The sequence below is a fragment of the Hipposideros armiger genome, unplaced genomic scaffold, assembly GCF_001890085.2.
Source record: "Hipposideros armiger isolate ML-2016 unplaced genomic scaffold, ASM189008v1 scaffold_282, whole genome shotgun sequence".
Lineage (NCBI taxonomy): Eukaryota > Metazoa > Chordata > Mammalia > Chiroptera > Hipposideridae > Hipposideros > Hipposideros armiger.
Genome location: NW_017731632.1, coordinates 621,306 through 649,071, shown reverse-complemented (window position 1 = coordinate 649,071; position 27,766 = coordinate 621,306). Strand labels below are relative to the sequence as shown.

Here is a 27,766-nt window from a genome sequence, read left to right as displayed (position 1 = left end):
GAATGCTTCATTCCACCTTGGCCAGAAGCCCCATCTCTAGTCATTTTGCAGACTCTGAATCGCCGTTCCCCAAGCAGTGCGTGGCCAGCAGGGCACGGCACCACAGCGGCCTGCTGTTCATGGCCCCAGCTCCCTCTCTCCACTCGGCCCTCTCTGCCGGTCCTCTTTTCCCTGCTCCGACAGGTATAGGGTGTGGACCACGGTGGCTGCTGCCTCAGCAGATGCCCACGTGGGGACGAGGTACACGTCTCCTCTCTTAGGTCCCTTCGGTCCTATTCTCTTGGGGTCTCTCTCACAAGGAGGGCCCTAGCCAGGTTGAGGTGTTGGGGCGAGCCCTGTTACCTGTGTATTGCTGTGTAACTGCTCGACTTTAGTTCAGCTCATACCAGTCTTTCTTTCACTAAGTAAGCGGGTCCTTTCTTTTTCTTTTAGGCTGAACAATCTGCAGACACTTGTGAATGTCATGTTTGTAAGCAAGAAGCTTCTGGACTGCCAGTGTCAGCAATGACAGCTGGAGCCCTTCCTCCTGGCCATCAGTTCATGAGCCCAGAGAAGCCCACACACCCCGCTTTGCACCTGTACCCCCACATCCACGGACATGTGCCTTTGCACGCTGTGCCACACCTGCCTCGCCCACTCATCCACCCCACCTTGTACACGGCGTCCCCCTTCACACACAGTAAGGTAAGTCGGGGAAGAATAGGGCCTGACAGACAGAACTGCATAGGTGGGCGGTCCTCTTGCCATAGGAAGGTCTGCAGGTGTCGCCTCTGACCATAATCTCTTAAGTTCTTAGAATTTTGAATCTTTGCATTTATAAAAAGTTATGAAAGTCCTGGTTTATTTCTTTAGAATGAACTAGAATGGAAAGAGGCTTTCAGATGGTGCAGGTGTAATGGGTTATACTCGGGGCTGCTTCCAGCCATGGGTTCTGGGGCTTGGCTCCTAATGTGCTGGGTAGCTCAAGTCCTCTAACCCTAGCCGGGCTTGACAGGGTCTGAAATTGTGATGCTCTGAGCACGAAAACTAAGGCCCTGTAGAAACACAGGCTGGAAGGAGAACTCTTAGGTGCGATCCTATAGAAAACCCTAATGCCATGCAGGTGTGGGAGGTAGCTAGCTGGAGGGCAGACGGGCAGGACCTACCAGCAACCATTGGTGCCAAAGCCTGTTGGGAAAGGATGGGGATCCAGAGGAAGTCTGATTTCTGTGTTTCTTCTCTGAGAACCCCATGTTTCCACTTAGCGCCTAGACTTGACTCTACTGGGAGGTTTTAGGTTGGGTCCATCTTTTGTACCTTAGACAGCTTTGCCTTGCCTCTCAAGCTATTTCGAAGTTACCTTAATTAACACTTTTCATAAATTCTGATTTTTTTATCAGTTATTCTGGTTCAAGATTAGCTCTGATCAATCAAAAATAGAATTTTCCCCAAACTCTACTTACTAATTTAAAACAGTGATTCTTAACTGGGAGACACAGGAAGGTAGACGTGGCATGGAAGGGGCTTTTTCAGACTGCATGCACATTTTGTTCCCTGAAGGATGCCCTGTGAGGTGGCAGAGGTATAGTCCATGCGTGGGGTGTGCTGCGTATGTGCTGGGGAAGGGCACAGGTGGGAGGTTACCACCCGCTGCTTTAGAATCAGATAGAGTCATTTTGTCATGTTCTGGGATAGGAAGTACTTGGTAACTACCCAAATTTATGCTTAAGCTTTATTAGACTGAGAGTTGCTCAATTTAAACATTTAATGATGTCTTCATTAATAAAATGATTTTAAATAGCATTTTCAGATCCTTGAATAACGCCGTTGCATTCAACATCATTTCATTACAACATCGATGAGATGCCGTAGAAACCTAACTTGTTTATGCCAATTAGCCTGTGGTCACACTGGTTTCATTACGCGTCTTTTTGCTTATAGTCACAGAACTTCTTGACGATGTAGGGGAGGACTTACTACTGTATTCAAAGCCAGGCAGCTTCCATGGTCTGCCCAGCCTGTGGCCCCCTTCCCTCAGGGTGACTGCGTGAGCTTGGGAAGCTGTCCCCTCCCTGTTCTTACCTAAATGGAGGTCTGTTTTTCAGTCCCTGGGAACCACCCTGAGAAAAGAGTGTAGAATGTTCTGTATACTTTCCTACTGATAGAAGCTATTCAAGAACTAGTTCCTAAAAGTAAGTAAAGTTGTGAAGCTGGTGTTTCCTGAAGGCTGTTGGGTCACTCCATTTAAAAACTGACCCCTCCCCTCCCCGGCTTTTGGCCTTTTCTCTGGATGTTATAGGGCGTCTATAGAAAAAGATAGGAGAAAACAATGTTTCGGGGGAGCATTATCAGTATCTCAAATCTATTTATTCATCCAGCAGGTAGATGTGAAAGATTCATGGGCAGAAAGGCAAATACAGAGCACAGGCTATTACGCTTTATTTCAGCCTCTTTGCTGTTAATGTCAGGACTGTTTACTGATGCGTTTAAAATACATGAGCTGAATGCCATTTGTATTTGGAAAAATGAGATGCATTTGGCAAAAGACTTCATTCGTACCTGGTATAAAAATGTGTGTTTCTCTTAACAAGTTTGCATTGGCACTCAGATCTTGCAAAATGAGTTTGTGTTATTGGAGTTAATTTGGCTCAGCTGAATACTGTGGCTACCTCTGTGACTAGGTGCATGAAGTGTTCACAGCCCCACAACAGTTGGTGGAAGCACCTTCGAACAAGCTGAGAGTGGCACAGACTGGTCCTGGGTTACAGCAGAGCAGGTTTCCTCGAGAGGCCAGGGTCGTGCAGTGCACTGTTCCCAGTGTGGATGGGAGGGGAGTGGGCTGAACGTGGGCGGCAGCCGGAGCACTGAGGCCTTCTGACCTCCCCAGTTGCTGCCCGGCAGGGCCTGTGGGAGTGTCTGCTCTGCTGACGTGGTCTTTGTCTCCTTGAAGGCTTCATGGGATTCACTTGCACGTCTTCTTTTAATTCATGCTTTGGCCTCTGTGGTGAACATTTAGTACCTGAAATACTTGAGATGAGTACAATGAAAAATTTGTTTTCTTGAAATTAGAAAAACTTGAAGATTATTTTTATTTTTAGGTGCCTTTATACCAATGATACATTTAATTTATTTGGTGAGACATAAGTCATTTGATAATTAAAAGTAGTTGCAGGAGGGTCCAGCCGAGTGGCTCAGTTGGTTAAGAGCTTGCTCAAGAGTGTGAGCTCTGAGCAACAGGGTCGCCGGTTCGATTCCCACATGGGCCTATGAGCTGCGCCCGAGCTGAGCTGCCAACAGGTGGCAGGATGGCTCAGCTGGTGAGAGCACGTGCTCCTAAGAAGGTTGCCTGTTCGAGATGGTGGGCTACGCCCTCCCGCAACTAAAGACTGAACTTAGCACCTTGAGCTGAGCTGCCGCCTGGGTGGCTCAGGGGATAGAGCGTGCGCTCTGAACAACGAGGCTGCTGATTCGACTCCCACATGGGATGGTGGCTACGCCCACCTGCAACTAACTGAACACAGCACCTTGAGCTGAGCGGTGCGACTGGACTTGTGGAGCTGAGCTTGCTGCGCCCTCCCCAATTCCCCAATTAAAAAAAAAAAAAGTAGTTGCAGGAGGCAAGTACAGTGATGAAATACTAGAGAAGAAACCAAAACCATGACGGAATTTCCAGATACTGGGGATTTCCCTGCTATCTTTCTGTTAGTTGATTCCTACTTTAATTTCACTAGGCCTGAGAGCAGACTCTGTATGGCTTCTGTTCTTTGGAATTTGTTAGTGTGCTTTATGCCTAGAGTGTGGTCTGTTGTGAATGTTCCACGTGAGCTTGAGGAGAATGTGTGTTCTGCTGTTGCTGGACGAAGTGATGTGTGATGTCCACTCTATCCAGTTGTTGATGGTTGAGTTCAACCACGTCCTTACTGACTCTCCGTCTGCTGGACCTGTCCACTCTGACAAAGGAGCCCTGAGTCTCCAGCCTAACAGTGGGCTCTTCTACGTCTCCTCGCAGCTCCATCAGTTTCCCTCCTGTAGTTTGATGCTTACATGTTTAGCAGTGTTCCATGTTATCATCACGTAATGCCCGTCTTTATCCTTGATAACTTTCCTTGCTCTGAAGTCTGATGTGTCTGAAGTTAATGTAGCTACTCCGGCTTTGGATTAGTGTTGGTATGGTATGGTATATCTCCATCCCTTTACTTTTTTTTTTTTTAAGATTTTTATTGGGGAATTGGGGGGATGGGAACAGTGCTGGGGAATGGGGGAAGGGGAACAGACAAGTTGCTGTCATTTTGTTCTTCAGTTTAGTTGTGGAGGACGTTGCTTCGCTGGCCCAAGTTGGCACCATCATTGCGCTCTTCCCAGGCAAGGCAGATCAGTCACCGGCTTCTGGACGGCCGCTCACTGCGGCTGCTGGCCGCTCACGCTGGCTGCTGGCTACACACGGTAGCCCATGGCAACCCACTGCCACAGGGGCTGCAGCCTACGCCGTCGCTGGCGACTCACGGCAGCCCAGCTCCAGGTTGAGCTGTTGTTCAGCATCTTAGCTGTGGAGGGCGGTGTCACTGGCCCTCATATGTGGGATCCGAACCGGGGCCCTCTGGCATCCCAAGCCAGTTCTTAACCATCGCGCCACTCGGCCGGCCCTCCATCCCTTTACTTTTAACTTATAGGAGTCTTTGTACTCACAGTAGGTTTCTCATAGACAGGCACATGTGTGTGTGCACGCGCGCGCGCGCGCACACACACACACGGGTCTTGTTTTTTATGTACTCTGATAATCACTGTGGTTTCATTGGTATATTTAGACCATTCACATTTAAAGTGGGTTTTTTTTTTTTATGTGTTTGCACTAATAGCAATTATGTTTGTAACTTTTCTGTTTGTTACCAGAGGCTTCTTTTTCTGCCTTTTCCACTTTTAATTGAGCATTTTCTGATTCCATTTAATCTCTTAGCATATCAGTTATACTTGTTTTATAATTTTAACAGTTGTACTAGAATATATATAGGGGTTTTTTTGTTTTGTTTTTTTAGTGTTTCGAATATATATAGTATTTTAACTAACTTAAATAGGTCCCCTTCAGATAACGCTATTCTGTTTTCATGTGTAGTGTGGAGTTACCTTTAAGAGATTATTTCCAGTCCCTCTCTCCCTCCCATCTCTTGTGGCATGCTGTCATTATTCTCATTATCCATGTATCAATCACCCAGTACACTGTTACTATTATTACTTTAAACAGAGTTCTCTCTTAGGTCAATTAATAAGAAAAATAAGAGATTTTATTTATTCTTCCTCCATTGTTCTCCCTTTCTTTATGTAGATCCAAGTTTCTGACCTATATTATTTTATTTCTGCCTGAAGAAAATCTTTTAACATTTCTTGCAGGGCAGGTCTACTGGCGATGAGTTCCCTCAGTTTTTGTTTGTCTGAGGAAGTCTTTATTTCTCCTTTACTTTTGAAGGATAATTTCGCTGGATACAGAATTCTAGGTTGGTGGTTTTTTTTTTCTTTCAACACTTTAAACATATTTGACTCCATTCTTTTCATGCTTGATGGTTTCTGATGAGGTGTCCTCTGTAACTCTTTTCCTTGTTTTATAGGTACAGGAATTCCTTCCTGCCCCCCGCCCCCAGGCTGCTTTCAAGATTTTCTTTGTCTTTGGTTTTTTGCAGTTTGACTATAATATGCCTAGGTGTAGATTTGGGGGTATTTTTTCTATTTGATTTTCCCTGAGCTTCCTGGATCTGTGGTTGGTTTGGTTTCTGTCATTGATTTTGGGAAGTTTCTCAGCATTATGACTTTAAATATTTCTTCTATTTGTTCTCTTTCTTCTTCTTCTGGTGCTCCAGATACCATATGTTGCATCTTTTGAAATCATCCCACAGCTCTTGGATATTTTATTCTGTTTTTCTGGTGGTGGTGGTGGCTTTTTTTTTTTTTTTTTTAGTTCTTGTTTCTCTGCGTTTCAGTTTGAGAGGTTTCTGTTGACATATCTTGAAGCTCACTGATTGTTTCCTTGGCTGTGTCCAGTCTACTGATTAGCTCATCAAAAGCATTCTTCGTTTCTCTTAACAGTTTTTTTTTTCTAGCATTTCTTTTTTATTATTTCTTAGAGTTTCCATTTCTCTTTTCACATTACTCATTTGTTGTTGCATATTGTATATTTTTTTCCATTAGAACCCTTAGCATGGTAATCATTTTAAATTTCCTGATAACTTTCTTTGTATTTTATCTTTGTATTTCCTTTCTCCCATTCTGTCATATCTCTCTGAACCTCTGATTAATCTGTTAGACTTTCTCATTCTGTTCTTCATACCTGAAGCTCTCTTTCATAATTCTCTTGTTTCTCAGTCTGTTCTGAGAACTTTTTTGGATCAGCCTTCCAGTTAAGTGATTCTCTTACTCTGTCTAATCTGCCACTTAAGTTTGAGTTTTTAATTGCAACTGTAATTATTTCTAAGCTCTTGTTTATTTAGTTTCAAATATGTTAACAGCTTTTTATCTTGTTTCTCGATCACTTTTTCTTTCATCTTTTCTTTCTTTAAGCATTTTATACATAGTTAATCTGTTTGAAAAAAACCTTGAAGATCTAAATCTGTTTGCGTTTCCGCTGATATATTGTTTCCTTATATGTATAGTAATTTTTTATTATGAGGTCATGTTTTGTTCAACTTACTGTGTGAGAACCCCAAGGCCCAAAATAGGGAATGCTTCCTCAAAAGGGCTTTCCATGTGCTGGCTCGAGACAGTCGTTTCCAGAGGCTGGCCCACCGGGGGTCCTCCAGCTCCTCTTGACAGTCTCTAGCTCTCCTGCCTCCCTGGGACCACAGGTCCATCCGCCAGGACTGTCACCTTGGTGTGTGCACGCACCCTCATGGCAGCCATCCCTTCCCCACACCTCCACCGGGCCCTGTTTGTCTCACCATGTTCTTATCACCTCTCTGTGGAAGGTTTACCTTGCTTTCTCTGTGGCCTCAGCGCTTTCTTACGAAGATGTTTGGTGCTGTTTATCTGGGATCTAGAGTGAAGTGTCCCCTCTTGGTGGACAAAGGCCCAACAGAGGGAGAACACATGACCTTAAAGAGAAGAACAGATGTGAACTGGTGGGGCTTCCTCACAGAGCAATGTCAGCCTTTGTCTCACGTGACCCAGGAGCAGTAGGCCATGAAGTCTGCAGTGCCAGACTTTGAACTGATACCCTAGGCTTCCAACTTTAAATCTTGTCTTTTCCATCTGGAGAACGTGTTATGAAACAGCCACCGTGCTGGGAAAGGGTCTAGTAATGAAGGTAGAGAGATGTCTTCAAATCTCCACTGGGAGCTTGAGGAATATTTGAAAGTGGTCACCAGGTCGCCTCAGGGAGTTCTGTGGATTAAGCGGAGCCTGGTAAAGTAGCTCCCACGTGGCCTGGGCTGTGTGCACCTGTCACCTCCCTCCCTGGGTCACTGAAGCACAACCACTGCAAAAGTTTCATAAAGTTGAGCCTGGCCCACATGTATGTCGGAATTTGGTACAGGTTGGAATTGGAGGGAGGAGAAAGCTGCGTGTAAACAGGGACATCGGTGGGTTGCATTACTGGGGTTCACGTTGTGATCTTTGGTCTGTATTTTGTTTCAGAGGCCGTGTTCAGTTCTCCTGGCATGAGAAATAGCAAGAGCAAACCAGAGCTGGTGCTTGTGCCTCTGCACCGTCTCTGGCAGGACTATTGAAGAACCTTAGTAAGAAGAAGCAGACTAGTTGTCTTCTTAACTGTGTTGTCCCCTGGGGTGTAAGGGGAACCCCTTCTGTTTGGATAGTCGGTGCTGGCAGTCTTTCTCATGCCTGCGACAGTGGCTCGCCTCTCGCTTCCCGGTTTGTCACCTTCTGCATCCGCGCTGGCGGTTCTGCGACCAGCATGGTGGTGTGCCAGACAGGCTGGGTCTTCACCTCCTGTGTGACCCCCTAAGAGCGTGCTCAGTGAGGGCATCTGGCCGTGTGCGTGCGTTCATGTCAGAGATTCATTTAAAGCAAAAGTTTCACTTTCCTGTGAATCACTTTGGTCTCAAAAGTGGAGAACAATTGAAATCTTTGTTATTAACTGAAGCAGTGTGGCTTTGCAGAGAGAGTGAAACCAGTGTTCTAAGTGTCGAGCATTGCCCCGTGGTGAGAGACTTGTTTCATGCTCACATCACTGGTGTATTTACAGATGCAGGGCCCCAAACAGCCTAGTTGACATGCCTGTTTGTTTCCTGAAGGAAACCCTAGCTGTTGAGGTTAGCAGGTGTCTTGTGTGAAAGCATTCGTAAGGATACAGCTTGTCTGTTACGGACCCCGCTCCCTGTGGTGTCTGCACCTGGGTCTCCTGTTTGGAGCAGACTGGCCTCTGAAGAAGCATGTGGATCAATTGTATAGGGCAGGGGTCAGCAAGCTGCGGTCGCGAGCCACATGCGGCTCTTTGGGTACGTACATGTGGCTCTGAAGTGAAATTGAAAATGAAAATAAAACTATCATAGTTTCATTTATAATATAACTTAAAATTTTTTTATTTGTAAAAATATATTTATGGCTCTCAAATAATTTTTAAATTGTGGTGAGGGACAGGATTGGCTTTTTCAGGGGTCAGCAAACTTTTGAGACGGAACGTACCCAAAGAGCCGCGTGTGGCTCGCGAGCCGCTGTTTGCGACCCCTGGCCTATAATCATTCACTTCCATTTCCAGTATTACAGGCTTGTGTTGTGTTCCCTTAGTCCTCTAAGCCAAAGTCTTTCCAACATTTACTGAACACACAGTATGTGCCAGGCCCTGTGCTACATGCTAGGAAAATAAAAACCAGTTATTCCTGGTCCCTGTTTTCAGGAATCTCATAGTCTAAAAAGAAGACAAAAACATAACCAAATTATAAAATCAAAATACTATGACATACCTTAATAGAAATTGGAGACACGAAATAGAAAAGAGCACTGAGAGCGAAAGCTCCCTGTTTGAGTCTGTGGGGTGGTTTTGCAGAGGAAGTGATACTAGGATAGGGTTTTGAAGGATAAGCGAGAGCTCTCTGGACACACCTGGGTGGTGGGTCCAGGCTGTCAGGCAGACTTTCCTGAGGCGAAGGCACAGCACGAGGCCGTGTCTTAGGAGGGTCTCCAGAAGGGCTTGGGGAGCTGCAGAGCCCTGACAGTGCTTCTGCTGCTGAGTCACCCGCTGGGCTGGTGAGGAGAGCTGCCTCTCACAGCCGGCGTGGTGAGTGCGGGAAACCCCTGCTTCCACCTATCAGGCGTTTCTGCCCCTTAGCAGAGGTCTTCAAGATTGAGAAACTTCCATTTAATTACTTTACATCAATTCCTTCTCAGCAAAGCAGCTTACTGTGCCACTACCTTGTAGCAACTGGTGTGTGTTGAAACATCATTTTTTTCTTCTCCTCACTCTGTGCCCCCTGGGGCTCCCCTGGCAGAACAGCCAGCTCGGGCTCCTGGTTTGATCCTGAGCAGCCAGTCCAGACCCGTTTCTTTCCACTTTTAAATCTTGAGTGTTGGTGCCATCCTCACCCTCCATTTTTGCCTCCTGAGCCTGGTCAAGGTCAGCAGATGGGCTCAGCTGCCCAAATGGAGTGACCCCCGTGTCCTGTCTGCGTTGCGGGAGGGCGCCAAAGCCTGCAATGCTGGGTGGGGTGTGTGTCCAGGGACCCGGGCTCACAAAGTGACACTGCCCCAACTTTGCACTCACCGAATGCTTGCTTGGGGCCAGGCAGTATGCTGAACACTTGACATACACTGCCTGACTATTCTTACCACAACCCCTGGAGGTAGGTGTTTCCAAATTACAGACGAGAAAACTACAGCACAGAAAGCTTGAGTAAGCTGCCTGAGGTCACACAGCTAGTAAAGGGAGAGCTGACATCTGCACCCTCAGACTGTGCAGTGTGAGGCTGAGAGTGGGACTAGAGTTCATACCAGCGCCGTCACTGTCCACCTCCCAGGAACAGAGCCACGGACGATAGTTCCGGTCTCGACATCCAGTCACAGCGGTTGTCCCCAGGGCCCGCCTTTGCGGCCATTGCTTCATCATTTCTCACCCCTAACTACTGTCATTGTCACCCTTTCCCCTCTGGGTCGTCCACCACACTGCCACACACGGATCAGCCCAAACTGCTGCTTACAACCCTTGGTGGTTCCCTCGCCCCTTCAGGATAGAAGCCATACAAAGGTATCTCTCATTTGGCCTGTGCAGCCCATCAGGCTGTGGCACAGTGGTCCAGGGACACGGGCTGTCCCTGTGCCTTGGCCCCTTCCCCTCAGCCCTCAGCCCTCTGCCCAGCCAGGCCCTCAGGGATCTGCCAAGCCATCGCCGGCTCTTGGGGTGCGCCTAAAACCCTCCCACTCAAGCTTACAGCACTCGCTGCTCTTTCTGTGTCCCAGAGGGTGGGCTTACCAGACAGTGCTCCCAATGCCAGGCTGGCAGCTTCTCCAGGAGGGCCAGTCCCTGGGTACAGGCCTGCTAAGGGAAAGCTGTGTGCCCGGCATCAGCCAGGTGCTGGACGGCAGGGCCAGGGTCCATGTGGGTCATGGCCCCATGAAGCTTACATAATCTGAGGGGAGGCAGTGCTGACCAGTGGGTTACAGTAAGTCTTGTATTATAACTGCGGTAAGTGCTAAGAGCAAAAATCATGGAGCGCAGTGTCTTGGTCTTGGGTGTTGGGTGGTGAGAGCGAACGCTTCTCTGAGGAAGTGAGTGACATTTAGGCTGAGGCCAGAAGGGTGAATGTCAGTCAGTGAGGTTGGGACGTTCTAGAACGTGGACATGGCATGAGCAAAGGTCAGGGTCAAGAAGGAGCTTGCAGTGTGAGGACCGTGGGCAGGCCATTCATTGTGTCCGGGGGCTTAGCGAGCACGAAGGACAGGAGGGGCGGGCCACGTTTATGCCTAAGAACAGTGGGAAGCCAGCTGCAAATCTTAAGCAGGGGAGTGACGTGCTCTTACTTACATTCAAAAAAGCACGCTCTGGCTACTGAGGAGGAGGCCTGGAAAGGGGCCAGGTGTGAGTGTGGGGCTGTCCCCGCCATGCAGGTGGTGGCGCAGGCTGTGAGGTATGGGCTGAGGGGAAGGGAGGGCCTGAGGATGCCCAGCACCCTCCCTGGGTTCCTTAGACAAGGGCGTGCCCAGAGGCCCAGCGGCTTCTGAGCGCAACATAAAGCGCACTTCTTCAGATTCCACTGCTCCTTGCTCAAGCGTGAGAAAACAGTTTAAGAGTTTTGCCGTTTTTTTTTTTTATCAGTGATTCCAAAGTTGACTTTTTAGCAGTGGTCATTAAAATGTCAGATGAGAATAAACCATAGGAACCGATCTGATGCAAATGAGCCACGTTTAAAATGTGACCAGGGAGGAATGTTAGAAGTGACTGAGCTGTCTAAGGTTTTATATTTTCCTTAAGGCATCTGTTGCTTTCAAAATCTACGTCTGGTTCAAGTTTGACCTGTCACATGCAGCCTTACCACAATCCGGGAAGCGCTCTGGGAGCCAAGTTCAACCAGGGGCACCTCTAACGGCAAGCGTATCCCACCCGGTTTCCAATAATGACTTGTCTGTCTGTAGCTTAACCATTAGGTAAACAGAATATTAATTTTGATATGTGATTAGAACTTTTGTTTTGTAGGCTTTACCGCCAGCACCTGTTCAGAATCACACAAATAAGCATCAGGTATTCAATGCATCTCTTCAAGACCATATTTATCCGAGCTGTTTTGGGACTACTCCAGAGTGGAATAGTTCTAAATTTATAAGTCTTTGGGGATCAGAAGTGATGAATGATAAGAACTGGAGTCCTGGCACTTTCTTGCCAGATACAATTTCTGGTAAGGAACTTGTTAAAACTTTCTTCAAGTTTTCAATGACCCGAGCTGAGTGGATTGCCTCTGTCGCTGTAGTCCCCCGTAGAAGCCCCAGAGTGGCCGGGCCTCGCGCCCCGTCACACTGCTCCATCCTTCCGCATCTGTCCCACCACGTCCCCACTGCAGCCGCGCTGGGCCTCGCTGATGCTGGGGTCTCTGCTGCCCCAGCGCTGCTGAGCATCTTGTTCCCAGGGTTCTCCAGCAGTGTGACACCCAGACCTCACCCCAGTACACAGTCAGCGCGACAGTGCCACAGTCGATTTGAATGTTGTGACTTACCTTCCTTTCCTGTATTTCTGTATTGACCCCACACGGGACGTGTCCCCTCTGACAAGCTCCTTCCTGCCAGCAGCCTCCGCTGCCAGGCGCAGCTGTTACCTCAGTAGCGGGGCACCTGAAGAGGGGCTGGTACCTATGCCTCATCTCTGTCTTCATGTGAACGGTTAGAGCCCCTGGTGGCCCCACACCCAGCCCCTGCATGTGCTCAGAACAGCAAGCTAGACTTAACATCTGGTCTGTGCCTGGAAAGGGTTTCTAGCTGTGTGACCTTGGGCAAGTTGCTTAGCTTCTCTGAGCCTCAGTTTCTTCATCTTGAGGATGGGAATTACAGTACCATGCTCAGAAAGTAGTTTTAAGACATTAAATAACTTTGGGGAAGCACCTAGCACAGGAATTGGCACATAGTAGGTGCTCAGAATTGTTTTTCTTACATAAAAACTAGTTGACCAGCATCATCCCAGTGGACTCCTAACTTCGGTAGCAGCCCCAGTATCAGGAGTTTAGTCAGCAGACATCCTTTAGGTTTTGGCTAAATCTTATGCCTTTGTAGAAGCCTTAACTTTCCCATTCTTCTCTGAAGGCAGTGACATATTAGGGCCAACACTCTCAGAAACAAGACCCGAAGCCCTTCCACCTCCACCTAGCAGTGAAACGCCTGCAATTTCGGATTGTAAAGAGAAAAAAAATGCTACAAAAAAGAAATGTTTGTACAACTTCCAAGATGCTTTCATGGAAGCAAACAAAGTTGTGATGGCCACCTCGTCAGCCACTTCCTCCGTGTCCTGCACGGCCACCACGGTGCAGTCTAGCAACAGCCAGTTCAAAGTGGCGTCCAAGAGGCCTCCTTCCATAGGTAAGGCCTGGCAGCTGGCCAGTGGGGTCCGGGGGGTCAGCAGGGTCACTGTGCACAGGGGTGGAGGTTTCGTTAGCAGAGTTCACGCCCAGACAGTTCCGGTCCCACTGATCCGCTCTGGGGCCTGGCCACATGGGGCCCGCCTGCCTCTGCGCCTCCTGGCCTGAGCATCAGCGGGGTTGTTGCTCACCCAAAAGCTGAAACCTCGAGAGAACCAGCCTGTGGGGCCGCTGCCCAGAGCACAGTGCATGCAGCCCTGCTACCACTCAGACTGCCAGTGTACAGGGGTGTCGTTTTCACTGTCTGATCTGAGCACAGCGAGAAGGGCCCTGAAAGCAAGGAAGAGCCATTAGAGGCCAGAGGCAGGTTACAGAGGATCACATAGGGGCTGGCTCAAAGGGGCCCCGCCTGCCAGAGTTAGGACCCTTTGCACATCACAGACAATAAAGAAAGGAATGGCTTGTGGCACACAATCAGAGTCAGGGACCCTCCTGGCTGCTCCAGACGGGAGTTAGGTGGAGAGCCTTCCTCACAGCAGATCACTGTCGCTGCACCCACAAGAGCCACAGAAGGGGGAAGCACCGTCCGTGGGCATTGGGGATACTGCACATCGGTGTGGGGAACACTGCCCCTCCTGTCGGGGAGCAGCACCCACAAGTAAGGAGGACAGGTGCCTGTTGCTGGGGGAATCTGACCAGATGTAACCTCACCGCCAAGGACAAAGTGACACTCAGACTACAAGGATGCAGCATGACCTTAGCAGGCTTCATGCCCAAGGCGGGTCAGCTGAGTGTACTAAGTCCAGACGGGTGGACAGCTGGCTCGGACTCCAAAGGTGTCACTGTCGTGAAAGGGAACAGAGTTAAAAGAGGCTAAGTTGGGGGAGAAGCTACAGTGGCACGTGGGGAAACCCAGTGCTGGGTAAGGGTGGCGCGTAGAGGAGTCAGGCAGTGTAAGAGCCTGCTGTGCCCACGTGGTGCGGCTGCAGCACGCGTGCTCTCAGGAAGCGTGTGGGGACGGAGCAGCCTCTTCCGAATGCTCAGCCACAAAGTGCGCGTGTGTCCAGTCGCGTACGTGACAGAGCGTTCCAGAGTGACGACTCCAGGGAAGGCTAATGGGCACTTTGTACTGGTCCTTCACATTCTTGATGGATTTAAACATTTTTCAGACAAAAACCGGTACAGAGTTATAAGTAAAAGAAGCATGAGTGTGTGTCTGACTCCAGCTGTTGATATGGCTGTCGTGTCCCAATGCAGGTGAGGTCTTCCATGGCGTCAACAAGGAGGACCACAGGCATGCCGTGCCAGCCGCCCCGAGGAACAGCCCCACGGGCTTGGCTCCGCTTCCTGCCCTCGCTCCTGCCGCCCTGCCACCAGGCCCCACGCCTCACCTTGCCAGTCTTGCAGCCCCAACCTTCCCCAAAACTGCAGTCACGTCTCCCAGCTTTGTGGAGTCACGCAAGAGCTTCTGTCCTGCTTCGGTGGGCCCCCCGCCCCCCGCCACGGATGGCTCCATTAGCGCGCCTCCCAGCGTCTGCAGGTAAGCCCGGGTCCTGGGGGTGAGGGCTGGAGCACTGTGGAAATGGGGTGCCATGCGCCCTAACACCGTATAACGGCTGTAGCAGCTCTGTGCCCTAGCACCGTGCAGCTGACCAGCCCAGTAAAGGGCAGCAGGCAAGGATGTGCCCAGCAGAGGCCGTAGGCCGAAGGGTGGGCTCCAGTCTCAGCCTCTAGTTCTGCAGAGCCAGGGTCCCCCATAGACGGGTGTGCAGACCACCATGTAACCACTGGCAACGTTGGGGTGGGCCTTGGGTGTCTTGTAAGTTACTATTGCTGTGCATTAAGCGAAGTACAACACAACAAACACACAAAAGGTTCCTTTTAAAAGACAGCTTTTGTTACCTTCAAGCTGGCCTGTTTGGAGCCATCCCACCCCACACTCAGGATGAAGTGATGGGAGGGACAGTGCAGAGACTACTGTGTGCGCTGCCTGTCCACGTGCCTCCATGTACCACCTTGCCCGTCACTACCCACCTTTCCTGTGACCGATGTCCGTGTAGGCCGTGCTGCCCTGTGCACCCTGCTCCCGTCTGTGACAGGGCAGGGCAGCCCCTGGCAGCAAGGACCAGAGCCTCACCTGCCACACAGTGCCCGTGCCCTCCAGGGGACGAGCTGCTTGTGAACAGGCCTGTGCATTTTGGCAGTGACCCCGACTGTGAAGGGCACCGCTGCGAGAATGGCGTGTACGACCCGCAGCAGGACGACGGGGACGAGAGTGCGGACGAGGACAGCTGCTCGGAGCACAGCTCCAGCACGTCCACCTCCACTAACCAGAAGGAGGGCAAGTACTGTGACTGCTGCTACTGTGAATTCTTCGGGCATGGCGGGGTAAGTGCCCACAGCCCTGCCTGGGGGGCGGGGCCTCTGCTGATGGGTGCGTGTCAGGTGCATGTCTCTGTGGGAACTGTGTGTATGCGAGCTCCTCTGCGAGACCCGGATGCTGGGTTGACTCCAGGTGTGGTTATGTTGTGCGTAAAACTTCATTTGCCGTGTAGTTCAAATCCAGACATGGCCGGAAACTACACTTCCACTTTCGGGTTGGACTTGTTCTAAAAATATGAAGAGAAAGATTTGCTCAAAGAGTTAGCTGCAAGGATGTTCTCATGGTGTTTTTGCATATGTTTATGACTTTCGAAATAGTTGGTGGGATGGGGGCCTGCTGAGTACCAGCCGTGGGCGTTTACAGCGTCCAGATAGTCCGCGTACCGTGGGACGCCGCGATGCGTGTATGGTTACCCGTCTCTTGAGTACAAAGGATGTTGATACACTCACATACTTTCCAGAATAATCTTTCATCTATACCAGCAAACACCAGTCATGGGGCCTGGGGGGGCGGGGGCGGGGAGCGGGGAAGCGGGAGGCAGGAAAGCCAGGGGAGTTCTTTTTCTGGCCGCATTTCCTAAACAATGCGCATGGGTTTAGTAGTTTGTAAGAAATTTTGGCAGTGAGATTGAGGGCAGTGTTTTTTCTTTTCAGCACTGTAAAGGAATCCTACAAATGGATAAAAAGATACTACAAACACGCTGGCATGAAGATAGTGACACTGTATTACATAAAAAGTATATTAATCAGTATGTGTAGTTATGTCTTTTTCTATTTAAAAAGACTCATTTTTGTACATAGTTATACATTCTTTACTTGATTTCTCATGAATGTATAAACTTCCTTTTTCCTGCCATTTGTTGACCTTATTTCCTTATTTCCTGGTGCATAGGTATTACTTGAGTAAAAAGAAGAAATTAATTTTTAGAAATATGGTCTGCAGTTTGTTATGTTCAAAATAATTAAAACTTTAGGCTTGATTTTGTTGTGTGCCGTTACATTGTCTTAGCCTCCAGCTGCACCAACAAGTAGAAATTACGCAGAAATGAGGGAAAAGCTTCGTTTACGGCTGACCAAGAGAAAGGAAGAGCAGCCTAAGAAAACTGATCAGCTCTCGGAGAGGGAGAGTGTGGTGGACCACCGAAGGGTGGAGGACTTGCTGCAGTTCATCAACAGCTCAGAGACCAAACCAGTGAGCAGCTCTCGCGCAGCCAAGCGGGCGAGGCATAAGCAGAGAAAGGTAACCTGGCGTCTGTGGGCCCAGCGCGGGGGCTCATGGGCTTGGAGCGGGTCTCCCACAGTGTTGCAGCAGCAGCCCCTGACTCTCTGGTGGCCTGAACGGACGCTGGTTAAAAGCCCCACGTTGGGTTTGCAGCACGTGCTCTCCCTTCCGTGTCACGGCTTTGATGATGGATCGGAAACAAACCTCAGGCTCTCATGGGGGCAGCAGACCCTCTGTCCCAGGGAAGCAGAGGAAGGAGCCCTTGGGTTTTGAGGGGGGTGGCAGTGAGCTTTGGAGACTGTGGCTGAAGGAGTGACTTGGATACGAGGCTGGGACAAGGCCCTTGGCACAGTGGCATCCGCTGACAGGTTTGAGCGGTGGCCCGGGCTCCTCGTCTCACCCACAGGCAGAGAAGCATCAGGCTATTCCAGAAGTGGTGCCGAGGGTGGAAGAGGGAGATGACGGCTGTGTGGGAGCCCTGAGCAGTCCCCACCTCACCACAGGGCATGGGATGTCACGGAAGCATATGTCTGCCAGGACGAGGCAGGCTCGCCCAGTGTGGGACTGTGACTGGACTTGACCTCTGGTCCAGCGAGTACATAGAATGTTCAGACACTATGCTAGTAACTGAGAAATTGTATTCCTGCCTTCCTGCTAATACTGAAAGTGATGGAAACAGCACCTGCTCTGTGAGGCGCCCCCCCCTTCCCCAGTCCTCTCAGGGGTCCCCCACCGAGCCCCTGTACTGCGGTCCACACACCTTCCTGCTTGCAGCCACCTCAAGCTGTCAGGCTCCAGGAGCCAGACCACAGCAGGCAGATCTGGGCTCAGGGGGAACTTGGAAAGGTTACAAGGGTTCTAACAGTAGGACGGGATGCTCAGGGGGGAGGTGAGGTCCCTGGAACATCAGACAGAGGTGTGAGAGGACGAGGACATCCCCACGGGGACCAGCATTTGGGCCACACGTCCAGCCGTGTGAGCCTGAGAGCTGCGATTGTCCTGCTAAGCGGCTTCATCAGGAGCCTGCTGGTACCTCAGCCCCGAAACGGAGCATCAGGCCTAACCAGGGGCTTTAGGAGGTGGCCTGCTCTGCTGCCCTCGCCCCTCCCCTCCCCGCCCCGGAAGTGTTACCAGCGTTCCAGTTGGAGGTCCCAGGGTGGGCCAAGGCCCTGGAGACGTCCCAGGGGAGTCATTAGGACCCTCTAGGTTCGTTGTAGTGTTTTCCAGGGGTGGCCCCACCCTGGACTCCTGTCCCCCGTCCTTGCAGGCGGTCTGGATCCCGACTTCATGCCTCATCCCCTTCAGACCCGTCCCAGGTTACCCTCAGCACCCACCTGCATCCCGCGTGTTTTTTACGTAGCACACGTTTCATAGAGCAACCCGCAAGCCTACTTTGCCTGCCACTGACTGGCTCGTTGTTGAGGGCAGGCTCACCCGTAGACCTGTGCCTGTGGGGCAGCCGTGGGGGGCTCCCCCTCCAGGGAGGCTTCTCTTCATCAGATGGAGCAGGGCATCAAGTAATTTGTACTTGAGTTGTCAAATTGACTGGAAAAAACTGCCATTTGTTTTTTAACATGTTTCATATTTAAGTTTTTTAAAAAGATAAGTTGTCTCTTTTAAAATAATGCCCACCATTGGGGGAGGGGGGTTGTCACTTTGAGGGGTAAAAAGTATAACTATTGCACTGTGTTGTACACCTGAAACTAATTTTAAAAATAAAAGAATAATAATGCCCACGGAAATATTGTGAAAAATAATTTACCATATTTCCCCATGTATAAGACGATCCCATGTATAAGACGCACCTTAATTTTGGGGCCCGAAATTTGAAAAAAAAATTGTATTACATAAAGTTATTGAACTCAAGTTTTATTCATCATAAAATTCATACAATTCCTCATCACTGTCAAAACTCCCGCCCATTAGCTTGTCCTCATCTGTGTCTGATGACAAATCACTGTCTTCATATATTGCCTCGTCCTCAGTGGGAAATACGAGTAAAAAAATCTACAACCAGGGCCGGCCGAGTGGCGCGATGGTTAAGAACTGGCTTGGGACGCCAGAGGGCCCCGGTTCGGATCCCACATATGAGGGCCAGTGACACTGCCCTCCACAGCTAAGATGGTGAACGGCAGCTCGGCCTGGAGCTGGGCTTCCGTGAGTCGCCAGCGACTGATCTGCCTCTCCCGGGAAGAGCTCATTGATGGTGCCAGCTTGGGCCAGTGAACCAACATCCTCTACAACTAGAATGAAGAACAAAACGACAGCAACTTGTCTGTTCCCCTTCCCCTGATTCCCCAGCGCTGTTCCCCTTCCTCAACTCCCCAATAAAATCTTTAAAAAAAAAAAAATCTACAACCACTGTATAAAGACCCTCAGTTTTGAGACCCCAAATTTTTCAAAGACGGGTGCGTCTTATACATGGGGGAATCTAGTACTTGGAAGGACTTTAAATTTTCCCATGCAAAATGTGTTTGCCAGTTTCTTCCAAACACAGCCTCCCTGGAGCCACGCGACAGGAGGAGCCAGGCTCCTACCCGAAGGGCTTCCACTTGTTTTCTAAACCCAAGGAATCGTTGCCATTTATGCTCCTGGAATACGTACCAAGAATAAAAATAAAATCTTCACTTGGATGAAAATTTATTTCCTGGCACGTTAGGCAGCAGAAATAACCATTATCTGTTTGCCATGTAATGCTGACAGTTTTAGACAGTCATTTGCTCTGTCACACTAGTTAAAATGGATTGGGAAATTTGCTTATCTGCTGGGGGGGAAAGGGGCTTTCCAGTTTTTAGTACACATTTCTTGAATGTCCTTTTGACACGTAACTACACCAGCCTGCACTTGAAAGTGTGTGCTCGCCAAGCATCCTGGCAGCACGTGTGCAGCATGTGTCCCCCCACCCCCACCCCCACCCCAGCCCACGCTGGGCAGAGCAGCTGGCAGGAGCACGGCCCCGCTTCCACCCTGTGTTCTGTGTGTAGCACCAGGCAGGGGCTGTCAGGAGCTTCCTGCCACGCACCCAGCAGGACTAGTGTGGGCCTCGGCGAGTCTAATAGATCAGGTCTAATAATTGTACCGAGAAAAGTAACTCGGTAGGTGTGTTTTAATAACTAATGGCTTTGGCCTCTGATAGCCCCTTTCAGAGTTTATGTTCTTATTACATGATTTGTTTTTCAAACCGTCTTATTTTTCTGTGTCTTAGTTTTTACAACACTCACAGCTTGCTTTCTTCAATCCCCTTTCCTCTCCCGTTGGCAGCTGGAGGAGAAGGCTCGCCTCGAAGCCGAGGCCCGGGCCCGGGAGCACCTGCACCTGCGGGAGGAGCAGAGGCGGCGGGAGGGGGAGCAGCAGCAGCTCAAGGAGGAGCTGCAGCGGCTCCAGGAGCTGCAGAAGCTCCGAGCTGTGAAGAAGAAGAAGAAGGAAAGGCCCAGCAAAGACTGCCCCAAGTTGGACATGCTCGCTAGAGATTTCCAGGAAGCAGCAGAGTCTGTGCCTGACTCCGGAAACATCCACAATGGCTCCCTAGAGCAAACTGCAGAACCAGAAACCTCATCTCATTCCCCTTCCAGACACGCCGAGCACACAGAGCCCAGGCCGGGGCCGGGGGCTGATGGGGACGCGGCGGACCCCACGGCCACTAGGGACTCCGAGCTCCTCCTCCCGAAGGAGGCCAGTGGGAAACCGCAGGAGCCGCTGTCTTTTCTCCTGGACATGATGCACCAGCACAAGGAGGGCACGAGCCGACCGAAGCTGAAACAGGCCGGGAAAGCGAGCAGCGAGCCGGGGCGGAAGCCCGCGGAGCCCCCCAGAGCCGCGGAGGGCCAGCCCAGACCCCGGCCCCAGGCAGAGCCCAAGGCCAAACTGCTGGAGCCCCCGGCCCTGGCCGAGCCGAAGCGAGAGGAGAGGAAAGCCAGCAGTAACAACAGCAGGAAGCTGAACCACGTCAAGGAAGACAAGTGGCTCCCTGGCCCCGCGGAGCCCGCCTCCCCCAGCGAGCTCGCGCATGGCGGCAAGCTGCTGCTGGCTGACTCCCCGCAGCCCAGGGGCAAGAGCAAGAAAAACAAGAAGAAGAAGGGAGACAGAGCGAGCAGCTCGATCGGTAAATACGGAGCCGAGGGGAGTCTGTGTGGCCGCTGCCCCCGCGTCTGTGTGTACCTGTAGCGAGATGAGGGAGCAGGGCCGATGTCCCCTCAGGCTGCCCCTCCTGTAGATCTGAGCTGTCCTCGCTTTGTGCTTTGTGGCCTGTCACCAACAAGGAGGGACAAAGAGCCGTTGTTAGATTTTGTTATTTTGAAATACTTTTAGATTTCCCAAAACTGCCGGAGTGTACAAAGAATTCCTGTCACACAGATGCCCCCAGCCGGCTTGCTACCACGTTTGCTTTCTCATTCCCTCTCCCTTTGCGTTTTTTCTGAACCAAACGAGAGTACTTTCAGACATGGCGCCCCGCTACCCTGAAGCACTTCAGTGTGTATTTCCTCAAGACAAGGGTACTCGCCTATGAAACAGTAGTTATCAAAAGCAAGAAGTTGCCACGTTTCAGTATCATTGTCTCTTTATAGACCTTACTCTTACTTCTCCAGCGGTCACTTTAATGTCCTTGGGCGGGAAAAACCTTAGTGTTGTTTCTCCTGACACAGGATTATGTGTCATATCTCTAATTTCCTTTCATGGGGTCAGTTCCTGGTTTTCACAACCTTGACATTTCTAACAAATACAGCCTACTTTTTAGGGTAATTTCATTAGGTTTGTGTGCATTTGTTCACGATCGGAGTCGGACTGTGTATTTCCGGCAGTGCTGCCATGGCAGTGGTGGGCGAACAGGAGGGTGTGACGTCTGCGGGCGTCATCACTGGGCCTGGGGTTGAGGGGGTGGCTCCCCAGTCCCTCCACTGTCAGACTAACGCGTACACATCTTACGGGGAGACAAACCTTGTTTTTTTATCACACGTTCACCTGGTAGTTGAGCATCCATTGACGATTCTTGCCTGAAGTGGCTATTACTGTGTTGTCTGCCAAATAGTGGTTTTTCTGTTATTCCTTCTGCATTTCCTATTTGGCATTCTGCTATAACCAGAGCTTTCCTTCTCCTCACGTATTCTTTTCATTCATGTGGCTATTTATGTCAGGGTGGATTCTTAGATTCTTAGTCTGTGCTATAGACTCCAGTTCTTTGCTAACTAACCCATTTACTGTGACTCCGTCCGTGGCCCCTTGACCTTGTGACTCTGAAGCCCTGTCATACTTTCCAAACTCATCTTGCTCTTTCCCCACCCCAGCCCGAACCTGCCACTTATCCAAGGAGCCCTGGTTCTTTTTAGCGCAGACCTGGGCACTCCTGGTGGGTTACTGCTTCTAGGCCCCTGCAGTTGATAGAGCTGGGGGGGGGGGCAAGTCTATTTCTGTAATGAAAGACACGAGCTCTCACTAATGGCTCCAGTGCCATCCCCCACCCCCACCCCAGGCATCCCCCATCCACATTCGCTACTCCCGTCTCAGACTTCGGACGGTGTTTCTGACTTGTTCAGTCCTGCACATCCGTAGCCTCAGAACCGCTCACCCTCTGCACTGGGAGAAACAGTGAACTTGTCCTCAGTATGTAGTCACAGTCCCTCTCCTTTAGCTTGCAGGTATTTGGGATTAGCCCTTCCCCAGAGCACACGCGTGGCTATAGTGCAGTGCTGCACAGTGACAGTCACTTGTTGAAATGCAGTGGGTCCCTTTGTTGGCATTCCACTTTGTTTTATTTCTCCTCCCAATTCTAGTTTTTCTCTGTCTCATTCCCACCCACTTCCTGCAGGTAACGTGGTTTCTAATTTGCTTTCCTTTTTACACGGAAGGTAGCAGACTAAAGATACTCTTTTCTGTTTTCCCCACTCAGTATGTTCTGGACACCACTCCGTATCGGTTCACAGAGCTCATCCCCATTGTCTCACGGCTGCGTAGTGCTTCATCTAAAGCATACTGGGTCTGCCCTCCCAGACTGCTTGTCCCACAGACATGGTGCCGCAGGAGACGCTCTTGTGCATGTGTTTTCCTGTCTGGAGATGTTTATTCAGAGCAACTTCCCAGAAGGGGGCTGCTGGGTCAGAAAGAAGTGCGGAAAGGGTTTTGCTAGATCTCACTGAGTTCCGCACACCGACCATTGCTTTCCCATCACATGCCTGGTTCCCACAGCCTTGCCACAAAGCATGTCAGGCTTTGTATCACGAGCCAGTCCATTACTCGAAATTGGGTTACAGCGTACTGTTCATTTGTGGTTTTTCTCTAATTATAGTGAGGTCATAGTTGTAAGGTCTGTTTGCAGATCTTTTTTGTGAATTTCCTATTTATATCTTTTTCTCATTTTTACTGTTTTCCATTTTTAGGGGTCCTGTATATACTAGAGACATCCTTTTTTTTTTTTTTTTGAAGATTTTATTGGGGAGTTGGGGGAGGGGGACAGCATTGGGAAATTGGGGAAGGGGAACAGACAAGTTGCTATCCTTTTGTCCTTCAGTCTAGTTGTGGAGGACACCGCTTCACTGGCACATGTTGGTATTATCATTGCGCTCTTCCTGGGTGAGGCAGTCGCTCCCCGGCCATTGGACGGCCACTCACAGCAGCTCATAACAACTCACACCAGCTGCCGGCCAGCCCCACTGTAGCCCACACCATCGCCGGCGACTCATAACAGCCCAGCTCCGGGTCAAGCCATTGTTCACCATCTTAGCTGTAGAGGGCTTAGCATTACTGGCCCATGTGGTATCTGAACCGGGGCCCTGCTGTTCAGAGCTGGCGTCCCAAGCCAACTCTTAACCAACGCGCCACTTGGCTGGCCCGACATCCTTTTAACTGCATTACATGCTGCGTTACAGTCTCCCAGGTCATAGGTTGTGTTCTGTGTTTATGATGCTTTTTAGCCATGCAGAAGTTCGTTTTGTTTTGTTTCTTTAATATTATGTAGTTAATCCATCCATCTTTTATTGCTTCTGGATTTTAAATAATTGTTAGAAAGCTTTACCCCAACACTGACGTTAAAGAATGTGTCCACGTTTTCTTCTAGTGTTTGTGTGGTTTTACTTTTTTTGTTTAGCTCACTGATGTATTTGGAATTTATTCTTGTGTGTCATGTGAGGTATGGGTCCAGTTTTATCTTTTTCCAAATGGTTAGCCAATTGTCCCCGTGCTAGTTATTAAAAAGCTCATCTTGCTTTAGTGATCCAGGGTGCCACCTTTGCTACACTAAATGTCCATGTGGACGTGGGTCTGGAATTTCTGCTTTTTTCCTCTTTGTTCTTAATGAATTGTTGCTTTTAGTATTTAAAAATGTCCTTTTTGTTGTGCTTCTGGCTTGAATTCTTCTACTATATCCAAGATGGCAATTGCTGCTCCTTCTTTCTGTTTCTCTTTGCCTTGTGAGGCATCTCTGTCCTCATCCTTTCATTTCTGAGCCACTTGGTTTTCTGTCATTCTCTGTGTGCAGCATAGCCCTGAGTCTCGCTTTGGGTGAGGCCCACTGGAAATCTTCTGTAGGTGAGTTACGGCCACTGCCATTTATGGATGTCACTATTTGGTTGGTCTTAACCCTGACATGACTTCATAATTACTAGGTGTATTTGCTATTTCTTTCTATATGTGGTGTGTTTCCTTCACTCTATTATTTCTAAAAAATCTTTGGCATTTGGTGTTTTGTCCTAATGCACTGCTCCCCACTTACACCTTTCTTGCCCCATCCTAGTTCCTGCTGCTTTAGGTGAGGTCGTCTCACCCACTTACTTCCTGGGTAACAGCTTTGAAGAAGCCAGCGAAGAAAAAGACTTCAGCTGCCTTATTTCTGATTTGTCAGGACACATAATAAACATAGGTCCACAATTAAATACGTGAAATGCTCACACTGGTCCTCCTGCTTAGGTGTCCCATCGGCCTCCTGGTTGGGTGGAGCACACCCTTGGGCGTGTGTACGCAGGTGGGGCTCGGGCCCAGAATTCTCTGAGCTCTGGTGAAGGAGCCATCGCCTACGGTCTTGACAATGAATAGACAGCCTGAAATTCTTAGGTCATACTTTTGTCCACTTTAGTTAGTGTAGTTTTGTTATGAAAAATGTTTTCCCGATATTGAATCTGGTTATAGTTCTGTCTCTTTTTTTTCCTTATACCAAGCTTTTCAATACCGATGATTACCCTGGTTCCCCAAAAATAAGACCTAGCCAAAAAAGAAGCCCTCGCATGATTTTAGGTGCCAAAATATGGCACCTTGGCATACTGACTATTTTAAGCTGAAGGAGTTTGTGGAAAAGGTGCCCTTCTCCCTGAAACAGGTCATAAAGCCCTCATGTGAGGGGTGTGTGCCCTCCATACCCTGGAGGAATCATGCTACGGCTTCTTCTCCGGCTAGGTCTTATTTTCGGGGAAACACGGCAGTTCTAATGAGAAAGGATTATTGAAGAGTGCTTTATTACGACAGCATCTCCAGCAGAACTGCCTGCTCTGGTGGCTTTTGTAGTTATTCCTCTTGTAGGACTATTGCGGAACGACTGTGGAGACTGTGCTGTCTTGGGCCCTTTGACCTCTGTAAACATGCCTGCTCACCTCGCCCTGCCTCAGTCAGGGCCTCAGTGAGCAGATAGCAGCAGGTGAGGCCCCCACGGAATCGCCTTAGTGGTGTGCTGCGGTCAGACATGTCGCAGGATGACCCCATGCAGGCGAAAGCCAGGGACAACCGAGTAGCCTGGCTGGGAGGTGGCAGCAGGATGGGGGCAGCATGAAGTATTTGCCAGAACTTGCTGACATGGTGGAAGGCGTGACTTGAGGGTGCGGAAGGGAGGTGGGGACGATTATTTCTAGTTCACTGTAAGAAAAGGAGGCGGCTAGGTCGGATGCCTGAAAGGTAGATGTATGGAGGAGGTGGCTTTATGGACGGACCTCACGAAGAGGTCCAGGGAGGTTTGGTGGTGTGGTGTCCAGGTGTAGCTGAAACCACAGGGATACGGCGGAGAGAAGGAGGGATGGTGCAGAGGAGGAAGACCTAGTGTGTGGAGCTCTGGGTGCCGGAGGTGTGGGTGGGAGGGGGAGACATGGCCATGTGGCCGTGCACGTCCTTAGGGGAAGCTCTGCGGTGAAGGTGCTGCGAGCCGTCGAGAGCAGTAGCTGCTGTTGCGCAGGTACAGCGTGCCTTGATGGTGCTCCTGTGGGAACAAGCACCCCAGTGCTTCTTAGGAAAGGGAGAAAAGGGATTTAAGATTCCGAAAGCTGATCCCATGCTGCGGTCTGCAGGGCCGTGGAGACGCGCCTTCACCAGGGCGTCAGTGGTCTCCTTCTCTGGTGGGGCCGGCGCTGTGCACACAGCTCACAGCAGCCCCACTGTGCTCAAGGCTCAGACGTGGTGGAATCCTGAATCAGTGGCCTCCCTACTCCTTCCTGTCTTCAGAGAGGGTTATAGAACTACAAAGTGAAATAGAGCCTTGCTTTTTTATTGAACGGCCTGAAAAGTTTTTGATGTGGTCTCTCGGATGCTGCACATATAAAGTGAATGCCCCAGAGTTGCTATCTGGGTCTTGGGTACAGTCGTGTCCTCTTACTGTGAGGGCACCTAAAGGGACAGCGCTGCCCTCCTCATGGGCCTGCCTTCTGGCAGCTTCTGTTGACCACTGTGCCCTACTCCCCTTCCTCCCTCCCTCCAGCAGGGACGTGCGACAGCCTCTGGGTTTGCATGCAGCTTAGGCTTCCAGGGACCTTCTCAGGGCCTCTCACCGTGGAGACCGTTGGTTAATGACGGATCACTTGGGGAATCAGGTGCCCGCAAATGGGTCTCTTCCAGTGGGATCTGAAGCAGTGGTGGTTGCTTTGCTCAAAAATGTGTGAGTTCCATAATTGCCACGTTGGACCCAGATGTTTACACGCACACGAGACAGATCTGCCCTCTTTTGGCCTTTTGTAAAATCTCATTTTAGAAAAAATTTTAGTTTGTGAAGTTGGAACTTAAGTAAAGCCAGAATTCTATTCCGATAAGCTGGCCTGCTCTTGTAATTTGACATGCCTCTTTCCTCTCATTTTACAGATGATGTCTTTCTGCCTAAAGATATCGACCTAGACAGTGTGGACATGGATGAGACAGAGAGGGAAGTGGAATATTTCAAAAGGTAAATGTTAGGACTGTGTCTGAAATAATGATGGTTTCATGGTTACCGTACATGACCTTTCCATAGCACTGGCAGTTGTCTGGACAGCAGTTCTATCAGCTAGCCCAACAGCCTGGCTACCTGCTCACTCACATTCACACTCACACTCATTCTCTTCTCCCCCCTACCCCAGGTGTGCGAAGACTAGTTTACAGCTGCGGTTCTCACCGTAGTCCTGGACCAGCAGCGTAGCCTGGGAACACAGGCCCCTCCCCAGACCCCAATATCGGTATTTTTGCAAGCTTCCCAAGTGGTCCTGATGTTAGAGCACACTGAAACGGCATACTTTTAAGGAGAAATATAACATTTTAGATGTTTGCTCAGTTTTCCTAATAAGCAGACTTGATTAGTACTATGTTTGATAATATTTATCTACTATGTGAATTATGGCAAAAATAATTTATTTTTAAATCACTGTTCTTTTTTTGGAAGTACTTCTTTGTTTCAACACACACACACACACACACACACACACACACACACACACACCAGTTAGTTTGCAATGCAAAACGTCATCAGCTCCTATCTAAAATACTGCAAAGGGGCCAGCAGAGTGGCTTAGTTGGTTAAGAGCTCGTTCAAGAAGAGTGCGAGCTCTGAGCAACAGGGTCGCCGGTTTGATTCCTGAGCTGAGCTGCTGCTGAGCTGCCAACAGGTGGCAGGATGGCTCAGCTAAAAAATAATAATAATAAAATAAAATACTGCAAGATTCTACATGCTTCTGGAAATTCTATATATTTATTATATCATTTATGTGTGTGTATATATATTTTATTTTAGCAGGTGCAGTCAAGCATTTTACCATACTCTACTTCGGGCATATTTGAAATTTTCCATAACAACAAAGGTTTCTTTAATTTTGTGAATATCTAAGTAAAAAGGAACACATAACTACAGACACTGTAGTTTAAAATTTAATTAATAGAATACTGGAGGGGCCGGCCGAGTGGCGCGATGGTTAAGAACTGGCTTGGGACGCCAGAGGGCCCCGGTTCGGATCCCACATGTGAGGGCCAGTGACACTGCCCT

The 27,766-nt window shown here is 49.6% G+C and overlaps 1 protein-coding gene across 4 annotated transcripts in view; it reads left to right on the top strand.

Moving 5' to 3' along the window:
• The window catches only part of FAM193A (family with sequence similarity 193 member A), an 81,230-nt gene that overhangs the window by 47,541 nt on the left and 5,923 nt on the right, over positions 1-27,766 (top strand). For all 4 annotated transcript variants that reach the window (XM_019658031.1, XM_019658030.1, XM_019658028.1 and 1 more), the window contains 8 exons: positions 433-684; positions 11,606-11,804; positions 12,700-12,972; positions 14,229-14,511; positions 15,176-15,359; positions 16,363-16,593; positions 19,837-20,677; positions 26,617-26,698. In XM_019658031.1, coding sequence (XP_019513576.1) covers positions 433-684; positions 11,606-11,804; positions 12,700-12,972; positions 14,229-14,511; positions 15,176-15,359; positions 16,363-16,593; positions 19,837-20,677; positions 26,617-26,698 — 2,345 coding nt within the window. The remainder of the gene's footprint in view (positions 1-432; positions 685-11,605; positions 11,805-12,699; positions 12,973-14,228; positions 14,512-15,175; positions 15,360-16,362; positions 16,594-19,836; positions 20,678-26,616; positions 26,699-27,766) is intronic.